The sequence below is a fragment of the Vicia villosa genome, linkage group LG7 (genome assembly GCF_029867415.1).
Source record: "Vicia villosa cultivar HV-30 ecotype Madison, WI linkage group LG7, Vvil1.0, whole genome shotgun sequence".
Classification (NCBI taxonomy): domain Eukaryota; kingdom Viridiplantae; phylum Streptophyta; class Magnoliopsida; order Fabales; family Fabaceae; genus Vicia; species Vicia villosa.
Genome location: NC_081186.1, coordinates 97,998,867 through 98,011,309, shown reverse-complemented (window position 1 = coordinate 98,011,309; position 12,443 = coordinate 97,998,867). Strand labels below are relative to the sequence as shown.

General features: G+C 34.2%; 2 protein-coding genes across 2 annotated transcripts; both read left to right on the top strand.

Moving 5' to 3' along the window:
• LOC131616068 (pentatricopeptide repeat-containing protein At2g17670) lies at positions 1–1,996 on the top strand. The gene is made up of 2 exons (XM_058887297.1): positions 1–1,525; positions 1,667–1,996. The coding sequence occupies exon 1, from the start codon at positions 98–100 to the stop codon at positions 1,520–1,522; it is 1,425 nt and encodes a 474-aa protein (XP_058743280.1). The 5' UTR covers positions 1–97; the 3' UTR covers positions 1,523–1,525; positions 1,667–1,996.
• A 2,243-nt stretch (positions 1,997–4,239) lies between these two features.
• Positions 4,240–5,032, top strand: LOC131617943 (protein NONRESPONDING TO OXYLIPINS 2, mitochondrial-like). The gene is made up of 2 exons (XM_058889212.1): positions 4,240–4,488; positions 4,654–5,032. The coding sequence occupies exons 1-2, from the start codon at positions 4,349–4,351 to the stop codon at positions 4,805–4,807; spliced, it is 294 nt and encodes a 97-aa protein (XP_058745195.1). The 5' UTR covers positions 4,240–4,348; the 3' UTR covers positions 4,808–5,032.
• The last annotated feature ends 7,411 nt before the right edge of the window (positions 5,033–12,443 follow it).

The window sequence follows — 12,443 nt, the reverse complement described above, 5'->3', positions numbered from 1 at the left end:
GTGTCACTCACTACTAAAAAAAACATCATCTCGCCAATAATAATTATTCATCTCTCCAAAACCCTAAACCCTGCAACACTTTCAACGAAGAAGAAGAATGGGAAAGATTCCTCCTTCATTCCGTTCCGCACTCTCAAACCCAAACCTAATCAAACCATCTTCATCGCTTCCATCTTCTTCCAAACCCCGCCATTTCCCCAACAAAACCCCCTCCAATTTCCCCGCTAAATCTCGAAAACCCCAACAACAACAACAACAACAACCTCAACCTCCAAAACCCTTATCCCCATTCAAATCCCCAAACCTCCAAGACGCTAAAACCCTTTTCAATTCCATCGTTAACTCCTCAAATGCCCCCAATGATTTCCGCTTCCATAACTCCCTTCTTCAATCCTACGCTTCAATTTCCACCATTAACGATTCCATCGCTTTTCTCCGTCACATGACGAAAACTCATCCTTTATTCTCCCCTGAGAAATCCACTTACCATATCCTTCTTACCCAATCCTGCAAATCCGCTGATTCCGCTGATTCCACTGATTCCACTCTTGCCCCAATTCATCAAACCCTAAATTTGATGGTGTCTGATGGTGTAAGCCCTGATAAAGTTACTGTTGATTTAGCGGTCCGGTCACTTTGTTCGGTTAATCGTGTAGATGACGCGGTTGAGTTGATTAAAGAGTTGTCTTTGAAGCATTGTGTACCTGACATTTACACTTTCAATTTCCTTGTTAAGAATCTCTGTAAGTGCCGTACGTTGAGCTCTGTTTATAGTTTTATTGAAGAAATGCGTAGTAAATTTGAGGTGAAGCCTGATCTTGTTACTTATACGATTCTCATTGATAATGTGTGTAACACTAAGAATTTGCGCGAGGCGATGAGGTTGGTGAAGGTTCTCCACGAGGAAGGTTTTAAGCCGGATTGCTTTGTTTATAATACAATTATGAAAGGTTATTGTATGCTGAGTAGAGGGAGTGAGGCGATTGAGGTTTATAATCAGATGAAGGAGAATGGGGTGGAGCCGGATCTTGTTACTTATAATACGTTGATTTATGGGTTATCGAAATCCGGCCGGGTCACTGAAGCTAAGAAGTTGTTGCGTGTTATGGCGGAAAAGGGTCATTTTCCTGATGAGGTGACTTATACGTCTCTGATGAATGGGATGTGCAGGAAAGGTGAGACCTTGGCTGCATTGGCGTTGTTGGAAGAGATGGAAATGAAGGGCTGCAGTCCGAATTCATGCACGTATAACACGCTGCTACATGGGTTGTGTAAGTCTAGGCTGTTTGATAAGGCCATGGAATTGTATGAAATGATGAAATCGGATGGTCTGAAGCTTGATATGGCTTCTTATGCTACGTTTGTCAGGACTTTATGTAGAGTTGGGAGAATTGCGGATGCTTATGAAGTATTTGACTATGCAGTCGAAAGTAAGAGTTTGACAGACGTTGCTGCTTACACAACATTGGAGAGCACACTTAAATGGTTCCTAAAAGCAAAAGAAGAAGGCCTTAAAGTTTAATCGGTCGGCATAGTTTCTATTTTTCTCATGGATTTTGTTATATTTGTCTGTTAAGGTTTTGTTGGATAGTTGCTACCTTACAGCTTTGGTCACCATTGTCTAGTCTTTGTTAATCCTAAAGTTATATTCACATTTATGGTGCAGGTGGTTTGTGTCAAATGCTGTCAAGGATGTAAAACTTAGTTTCAAAGGCTACATGCCTAACTCAACAAAATGCATTCCGAAGCTGCTAATACTATTTTTGTAGGTACTTGATTACCAGTTTACTTTTCCAAATTATTCTGTAATATTCTGCTTCAGCGGTCCTTATAAGCAGCATTTTTGTTTTACTTTTATCAATATTCATTTTAATGTCATAACTCATAAGCCATACCTGTCTTTGTATGGGTATGCATATAGATATAAAATTATGAATACTTTTCCAATGTAGCAAAAAGATTGAGATATGAGAAAGGGAAATGAGGATAGAGGCTCTTTGTTCTTGTGTTTTTTCCTTTCTTTGTGTGTGCATCTTCGATTGTTTATGCTCAAGTAATTCTAAACATGTAATACTAGTATAGTAGTTATTTCTTTTGATGTAAGTACTATTTTTTCCATTCAAAATTTATTGTTCTGCTTATTTGGCTTTTCTCCTGTGCATGGCTTGGAGGTTCCATTTTCTTCCTTTGTATTTCCTTCCGTTGAGATTGGACATTTTTAAACCTACAATAGAGGAACCAGAGATGATTTAAGAAAACAAATGATTTGTGTTGTTTCTCTAATATGAAAAATGACAATGGTATGTGTTGTTTTTCTAATGCGAATATTTTTCACAAGAGTAAAAATTGGCGTAAAGAACATTGTAAAAGAATGACAATAATGTAAAGCTTATATTTTGAATTAGACAAACTTAAAACGTAAATATGGTACTAATGTATACTTTTTTTTAAAAGACAAATAGGATATAATAATAATATAGAAATGAGAAAACTACTACTCACATCACAGACTGCGGAAGTACAATTGTCCATCCCATTAAAATAGCGACAATGACGAAAGTAGAATTTTCCATTCGATTAGGTACAAGAAGTAATTGAACGAGGATCATATAAGATAGAAACCTAGCCTTAAGAGCAAAATAATGACAAAGGCATAAGAACCACAATCAATCTATACAATAAATAGCCAACAAAAAGAGAAGAAATAAAAACAAAAAGAGAGAGAAGAAATAAAAACAGGAGCCCCCAGTAGGACAAGCTAGATCTTATCCGAGCAAAACCATCAATGGCAGAAAAAGCAATTTTTGGTACCACAAAGAACTCAATAGAAAAAACAATTTTCAGTTGTACCGCAAAGACCTCACGACCACAAGGCGAAAGTCATACTCTTCTTTGTCAACTCATACAAAGAATAAGGATCTCAATTCAAGCAGAAAAATCATAAGAATTTTTTTTGCATGCCTTTCAAGATACCACTTTCAAACTAGAAATATATTCTTATCTCCCACATCCTTTACCGTGGTAGAAGAGTCTAAGAAGACAATATTGTTCTGAAATTTCAAAATCGACCAAACTACTAAGTACCAAATCATAACCAAATCACTCTCACCTTAGACCTACCACCCAAAGATCTAAGAGCCACGAAAATAAAACTAAAATTCTTAGGAAGAACAAAACACCAACTCAGCCACCTAAATATCGCATATGAAACAGATGTTGTCAGGTCATTAGACACAAATAAATGGTTAACTGACTCTGACTTCGTCCTACACATCGAACACAACACTCCCTCATAGTTCACCAACACTTTACTTTTAAACAAATGAACTCTAGTAGAGACTTTCTCTTGAAAAAGTTGTTAGTAAAATACAACTACTTTAGAGGGAGTCGAATTTTTCCAAACAAGAGGAAGAACCAAGTTCTCATGATCGGCTGAAGAGGCACTAAACATAACATTTTCAAATAGATTAGATAAGTAGAGGCAACTAAAAAAACACCATCCTCGAAGTGACACGAGCACCACATATCAAGATATAGGAAAAGGGTCACATGTTGAATGACTAAAAGCAAATTTTAAAGCATCTTCTCCCGATCGACGAAGAGAGATATTTTCCACTTCAGATTCCAAGTCAAAATACTATCCACCAACATCCCCAACCTGACCTACGACCTAAATCCTGCTGGTTAGATATATTGAACAAGCTATGAAATCTAACAACCCAGGGGAGGGCTCAACCCAGAGATCCTTCAACGTTCGTTCCTAGGAGAACACCATTTTTTTACCCGGAAGAGGCAAGGTGAAACCTAACAGACTTATTACACTAAACACCTGAAACACTTGAAATGAGCTTTCATCGCTACTTGATTAAAAAGACATATTAACTACACAGAGATTGTGAATTTCCAAATATCAATTCTTAGTCTTACACTTATCTATCCATTTGACCCAAACAATCTTAGAGTCCTCCTCCCTAATTTAGAAATTGCAAATGTATTGTTTTTTTTTTAATGATGGAGTCTTGTCCTTAAGAATATATGTTACAATTATTTTTAGTTTTTCTCAAAATTAATTTCTATTAGATTCTATCCATATAATAAATAAAATAATATTTATTAGAAATTAATTTTAAACAACAAAGAAGTAAGGATAAAAACAAAATTACAAGGCTATAATCAAGCCAAAAAAATTACTACAAAATCTAAAATAGAGAAATGGTATATTTGCATCATGTAATTACATATTTAATTAAACCTGAATGTCCAAAATTGAATACATTTGGAACTCTAGGGTTACAATGGAACAAATTTGATGATACTGCATTGAAGCGCATTTCACTCACTCCCTTCAATGGCTTCTTCTCATTGCACTCGACGTCTTTTCTCCCTTTCTTCCTTCAAATCAGCTCTCAGACCCACCACAAACCATTCTCCTCTTCTCAACGCTTCTCCTTCAATAACCCCTCACCGTCAATTCTCACCCTTTATCAGGTAACATCCTCAAACCTCCCAAATTTTATTACTTTTTCACTTTTCATTCATACCCAAAAATGTGTAATTAGTTATACTTGTTTCTCAATTGCATAACCCTACAAATTTTGGGGATTTTCCCCAATTTTATTTTTTTCTGATATGTGAAATTGATGAATTTGACAGAAATTGTGCATACCAGCTTGGGAGTGTGCAATCTCTTTTGCCTCTACATAATACAGTAGCAACTTGTAGAATGGTATCCAATCTAAGCATTGATTCAAGGAATTGTCATGATGTTTCACAGGTTACTCTTTCTTGCAACCATCCTGGACCCTAGCCTTTCTTACCACTATCAAACGGGAGTTGTTGTTGTTGTTTTCCTTGTAAAATCAAATGAAAAATAGGATTTTTGTTGATGGAGTTTGGAGAAGTCATAAAATCAATCCAATAACATTGGAAGAGAGAGAACAATTATGTTGATTTAGGGTTGAGTTTTGAAGTTTGTGTATTATTATGAGCTTAGCCTCAAATCAGATTCTGAAATAGAATTCAATTTTTTTCATATCATTTGACAACTTATATTTGAACCTTTCAACTTATATATTCCCTTGAATTTTTTTGGTGCCTTAATTATTCCACCTGGTGACAATGTTCTTCTTATGTTTGAAATTTGAATGCACTTTGACATAGAGGTTTTAGTCTCAGTTAATTCCAAAATGCTGTTTTTGAAAGGGAGTGCATATAGGCACTTTTCGATGTCTGCTAAATTGGCGTTCATAGACGCCCCTTTCTATACAATAGTCTATTAATAAAATGAGTATTTTACTTGCTTTAGCCTACTACTTTAAGTACACATGCCCCTGATTAAGAGTTTAGATTAACTTTAGAAGATCTTAGTTGATGATTATTAGCTATTAAATAGAGCAGTCAAAACTCGCTAACACCAAGTGAGTGGTTGCTGGCTTGCTAGTTGCTACTCTGTCATTTTGAGTTTTGTCAAATATCAGTGCCATGATGAACTGTGGTGCAGATTTTTTGACAATTGTCATGGCCAATTCGTGGAAGATGGCAGTGCCTTGGCATTTTATGGGGTGTTTGGTGGCTTAAAAGTTGCTCATTTTTATTTTTGGCTTTAAGTAGAAGAAATTCATATCCCTCTGCGTCTTTACGCCTAATATAGTGTGATCTGGTCATTGCTGATATGGAAAAACAAAAACAAAAAAAACATATATTTGTCAAGTTTTGAAGCACTAACATTTGCTATTATGGTTTTTGTTGAACTGTCCCCAATTGAGTAGTCGATTCAATTGCAAGGACAAGTAATGCCATGAGATTATACTAGCATGGTTCAGCATCAGTTTTTAGAGTTTTGACCAATTTTTAAGAATTATTACGCCATAGACATATACATACTTCCACTTCCCATCATCTAAAGATTCTGAACTTATAGCATGTTTTAAGTTTTCCGCTCATTTAATATGGACGATACATGATAAATCAATCATTCAAATGTAGTTATTGTTTTCAAATTGGGTATTGCTAGTTTTCCATTGCATTATGGTCTATTGAAACACGGACACCGGAAACATGACACCGACATTGACCCGCCAACACTGATTATAATTTGAAAAACTGAATAAATTAAATGTAATCATAAGTGTTGGTGTCGGTTTCGGACAGAACATTCACATCTTTTTTCAGAGATGTCGGTGCTACAAAGATTCTTGTTTTGGTTGAATATTTTATAAAGTTTAGAATGTGGGAGATGGTTTTATAAATACCAAGAAACTTCAAAGGAGAAACAGCAAGTGATAACAACACCTATTTTGGACGATATATTTGTGTCAGAGACATGTTATGCAAAATAGTAACATCGGTTGATAGCTGTATAGAGACATCGGGTACAGGGGCACGATGCAGGTTTGAAGTAGTCAGATCCCATTTGTTCATCTTTAATAAGATAAACTCCAGCCATTGGGCTACTTAACCAAAAAAAATGCAAAATAGTATTGTGCTTTTCAGAACATGCAGAAAACACTGATGACTTAGAATCAAACGTTATCTGCACTATTTCTTCACTCTGTCTTTATTTATGACCTTTCAAATATGGTTTCACATTAGATGTGTGCCAAATTGTTTGGATGTAACAGGTAACTGCTAAACATAGATTAAGTATTTAAAGATGGTTTCACATTCCATGCTAATGAAATTTGTGTGTGAAGAAATTGATAAAAGATGTAGTTGTTTCAATGGCTAAACCAATTATTGATTTGCGGTATCCACCTTGCATACAATAAATCTATGTAACATCTACATTATTCAAGACAAATGTGGAGAAGTTCTATTGTTGTAAAACTACACTAGGTAGTTCATTGTAACTAAATATGATTAAGAATTCATTATTTTTATGTGAACTGCAAATGAATCAAACACATCATTCTATACAAGTTTATATACATTCTAGTCTATAGAAAACAACAATGCAATTTAGACCATACAATAGAAATCAATTGCTTGACACCTTTCATATTATAGAATCTGAAACATGCAACAACTAAAAAAACCTCATCATGGATTCATATTATACAATCTAAATCAAATGACATGTCTCATTACAAATTCAAATTATAAAATTTGAAATTGTATTTTACAACAGCAAAGTACATGTTCTTGTTAATGACACTTTAAAATTACACTAACATAAAAAATAACATTAAATGACATTAAAATAATAATATAACATGTCAACCAGAACAAGAGATTGTATATATAATACAACTTAAACAATAACCAAATGATCCTAAAAAGAATGCTTCTTACTGTATCGCACGAGAGCTATTGTTCTTCCTCTTTAACCTCATCTTCAACTGGAGAGTATTGTCGTCCTTCAAAATCTTTCAAATAATGGTGTGGACATCAGTGCCTTCCTTTACATCTCTACAAGATAGTAACCTAGAAGGCACATTTCAGATGTGCGCGCTGACAGAGACTTGACCACCTGTATTACAACCCCCTCTAGTGTTGTCTCCTCTGCAAGGAGTTCCTTCTTAATTGGTAATAAGTATTTTTCATTCTAATGTGGGACTCATGCATCCGTGTATAACTTCCCAACCATGGAAGATATCGATATCTCGATCCTTAGGTGATATAATATGGTAAATGTGCTCAACATACCTTTTATCGATCTGAGATTAAGTGATCATGAATAGAGCAGAAATAGAAGGATGCCTATGAATACCCAATGTATATTTGAACTGGCGCAATAATCGCCCATGTGGGTATTGGACCTTACGCAATCCATATTTGATTAAACCAAAATAGAAGTGAATGTCATTTAACGAGCTCGTGTCTCATTATGATTATGTAATGGGTTATACTTTCACCAGAATGAAGATGTTAGCATGAGGCTCAATCCTAGTGTCCTTTCGGTCATAATCCTCATTGCAAGTGCAGTAGCAAGTGCAATCTTTATCATCTTCATATGGACTGATTATGTTTTAAAGATTGTTAGATAGTTTCTATAATTTTAAAAATGGTTTATCATGTGTTTGATTTATTTGCGAATATGGAAAGTAAAATAATAGAAAGTAAACTGAACTTTGGTGTTTAACAGTTGAGAAAATTTATTTAGGGCTAGATTTAACAAAATGCTCGTGTAACATCATTGATTATTAATATGCAATTATAATCAAATATTAGTATTACTGTTCGAATCTCTTATTGCATCTTATGTCTGAGTCAACAACTTGAGATCAATCGTATTGTCTAATATACGATCGATTGTTAACCAATACGATTGAATTAAGTTTCAACTATTAATATGAATACAAAACCTAAATATATGTCTAGAACTTAGCATAATAGATGAAAATCTTGGATATAGTAATGATCAAGATCTTTCAAATTTCAAGTCATATCATGAAAACATGTTTTAGGTAGCTAATCCATAATAAGCATTAAGAATAAAGAATTCATCAATATTAACGCTTAAGAATTACATAGAACCTACTATGCAAATAAATAAAACCTCAAAGGCTTGTCAAAATGCAATGAATAATACTAGAGAACCAATATAAAACCAATGGTTGGCTTAGCCTTGACTTTGTTGACAAATGCATATGAAAACCAATATAATGCATATATGATGATGAAAACTATTGAAATGTCCTACTATCATGACCTGGATAATTAGATGGATGACTCATGGATGTAACAGATGAAGTTTAAACCACTAGACCTAATGACACTAATAAAGGGAAGGCAAAATTGAAGTATGACAGTGTGTTGCAATCTTTAATTATTTTTACTATTATTAGTCTTGAAAAATATTTATTACAAGAAATATCCATGTGTTTCATGGATTTTACTTTTAAAGTATGTACAAACATTTGTAATTAGAGCTCTTTTGTATAATGAATTAATAAGTTTGGTATTTTATTACACACAGTCATTGATGTTATGTATCATGTTGGTGCTATCATCTTCAAATAGTCACATTGAATTCAAACACAACAAAATAATATTATAATTTTTTTCTAATTCGTACATCTCTCAAAATACATTACTTTTTTTTAAAATTCCATCTAAAATTTCAGTATTTTCTTCACCCATACAAATATAACACAATGATCTGCCCATTGAAAGAAGGTGTACCTCCAGATCCTAATCATCTTATGTTAACAAAATGCTTATTGAAGAAAAAAGAAAATATGATTTTTATGTTTCTACTGTTGAATATGAACCGAGTAGGAAGAAGAAAAAGTATGTGTGTTATCCTTGTGCCCAAATTTCTATTTTTTTACAAACAAATTGAAAAGTGATTTAAACCTCCGAATCAAATGAATTGTTGATTTTCTTGGGTATCTTTATTTACACCTAGTTTTGCGGTTTACTACCTCAATTATGTTGCAATACAATGTTATAATCAATCAAATCGGGCACGCGCCCAATTTTCGACTCAGCTAATTGATTCATAATTGATTACACTGTTTACGTGAAATGATAAACATATAATATCGTAACAATTTTGTAAAGGAACATGATAATATAAGGTGATAATAAACTAGGCAATTTCTCATTGCACCCTTGCACTATAGGACACACCTTTGAAAATCTAAAAATTTCCTTGGGTGAATTCAAAGACACATCTCTGAACACACCAAATACCATTTTTTGGCAAAATTTAGTTCGGAGATGCATCTCCGAATACACCCCAAGTTTATATTGGGAGATACATCTCTGAAGTAACCTTTTCATTTTAATTTATTTTAAACCACTTAGTGATATTTTATGAGATGTATATCCAAAAATGACCACCTTGCATATATGACCACCTTGCATGATCATCTTTCTCACTTTTCAAACTCCTCCATAACCATAAAATCCTTGAAAAAAATTTCATTATCAATCAACTTTTCGATTCAAAACCAGATTTCTTGCATTTTATCACATCAAAAGGAGCATAATAACCTACAATTTAAGGTAAAGTTTTCTCATTTCATCCCTTGCTACTTGCATTGACCTTGAGTTTGAGCTGAAAAAACATTCTCTTTGTTCGGAAATACATATATGTTCTCACCTACATTATTTCAGATATGTATATCCGAATTAGATATGAAAAAATATTCTCTTTGTCCGGAAAAAACATTCTCTTTGTCAAAAAACATATCTGCAGATTGGAAACGGAAACACCCAGAAATTTTTTCAAATATCAAGCAGGTATTTGAAACAACATGGTGATAAGAGGCCCAAGATCCAAAATGAAATAACTTTTGAAACACTTGGATGAAAACCACTATGTTTTTACGTACGCAGTATGTGATGATAAAGACACTGTTCGTGACATTTTATAGACTCATCACAAAAGTATCAAGTTGTTCAACACATTTCCTACTATCCTCATTATTGATGCAGCGTACAAGACCAACAAGTATAGGTTTCTGCTTCTTGAAATTGTTGGTGTTACTTCTATGAAGAAGACTTTTTCAGTGGGATTTGCAATTTTGGAATAAAAAAAAGATCAACGTTATGGGCCTTGGAAGTGTGCAAGACTTTGTTGAAGGATTAAGAAAATATGCCAAAGGTAATTGTCACTGATCGAGACACGACACCAATGAATTCAGTTGCAAAGGTGTTTCCTACGTCATACGCATTACTTTGTCCATATAACATTATAAAAAAATGCAAGGAGTTGGCTAAAACGCGGTAGGCACCAAACAAATCAAAGGTGAAGACAGAAAGATGGTCAAACCCCGTGTGGTGGTGGAAAAGATTATGGATGCATGGACTGATATATTAAATTAATCCACAAAAGAATTGCATGTTGCCTCCGTAATGCAATTTAGGAGCCTGTGTGTCCTGATATCCAGATTTCTTGAAATACATTGAGAGTGCTATTCTTGACCAAGTGAAGGAGAAGATTATTTGTGCATGGATCGATGAAGTTAGACATCTCTGCAATACAATAACTAATAGAGTCGAATTAACACGTTTGACATTGAAGAAATGGTTGTGTGATAGTAAGGGTGATTTCTGTATAGATAGGGACGAGGTGAACCAAATGCTCCAACATCAACATTCAAAAATACAAACCATTTTTTCTCGAAGCATAACGATGCAAGAACATGGATTCAAATACAACATGCTTTATTCATAATTGGTTGGATGCGTATTTCAGCCGACATTGAATTTCATCTTTTACGAAGCGAAGCAAGCATAACAGATGGGTACATATTCTACAAAGTGTGGATGCACAGTTAGGAAGACTTATGATCTTCCATGTGTTTGTCTTATTGCAAAAATGAAAGATTAATTTCCCGATACGTATCGATCAATTGTACAGTCATTGGAAAAGACTCTAGTTTGATGATGATGATGTGCTTAATGATGGTAAATTAGGTATAAGCATCCAGATCGAGTGAGAAATAATCCAAGATAGATTTGCGGAGACAAATGACACTATGATATTGTACACCAAAGAGTAGTTAGAAACCCCAAATTTGAAACCTCATTCGCAATCCTTTAAAACCAAATGTGCCCGTAAAAAGGTAATACCGACTCAAGATGACAATTCAACAAAGCGATCTCCATCGTACTTTGAACATGTTGATGCATATTTCTCATATTCTTTAGCTCAAAAATCTCAAAAAGTGTTGAAAAAGGTGCTCGCACTAGCAAACCTCCTCCACCACTGACGCCCGAGATTGGATTTATTGATGAAATGTCAATTTTTATGCACAAATACATTGAGCGGATTGTGAATGTTGGTGATAATGGTAATTGCGGTTTTTGGGTTGTATCCATATTGCTTCGTAAATGAGTGGAGGATCACCAACTTGTTCGCATCACACTTTTGAAAGAGTTGACGATGCATAGGAAATTCTACACGAAGTTATACAAGTCAATTTTTTTTAATTCAATTCAAGATGCACTTATTCCTTGTCATAGCGATAAAATACCATTTTAAAAATGGATTTGCTTCCCTAAAATGGGCCACCTTATAACAAGTGCATATGATAAAATGTGCATCAATCAGACAAGATAAGGGTTCTCAGAGACATTTTTTCCATTACTGAGTGGTCCATTAAACCCTTCCGGGCGCATCTTGTGCATATGGTTTCTTTAAAATAACCTGCATTTTGTTCGGGTTTAATTGAAACTCAGGTGTCCAATTTCAACTACATCGATCGAGTGGACGACAAATTCATCTAATGAGGTGGAAACTTGGCTAGAATAATTTATGGAGAGCGTGATAGAGTTCATCAAATTGATGGAGCTTGAAAGAGGATCAAATAAGAAAAAACGTCGAAGGCGGGACTAACTATATATTTATGCAATACTGGATCTTTTGATGCATTTTAAGTTGTAATTGATACACTTTGTATGTATTAATTTTGATACGATTTAATACATATTAATTTTAGGGTTAAATACGTTTTTAGTCCCTATAAATATGCGATCCTGCATTTTTAGTC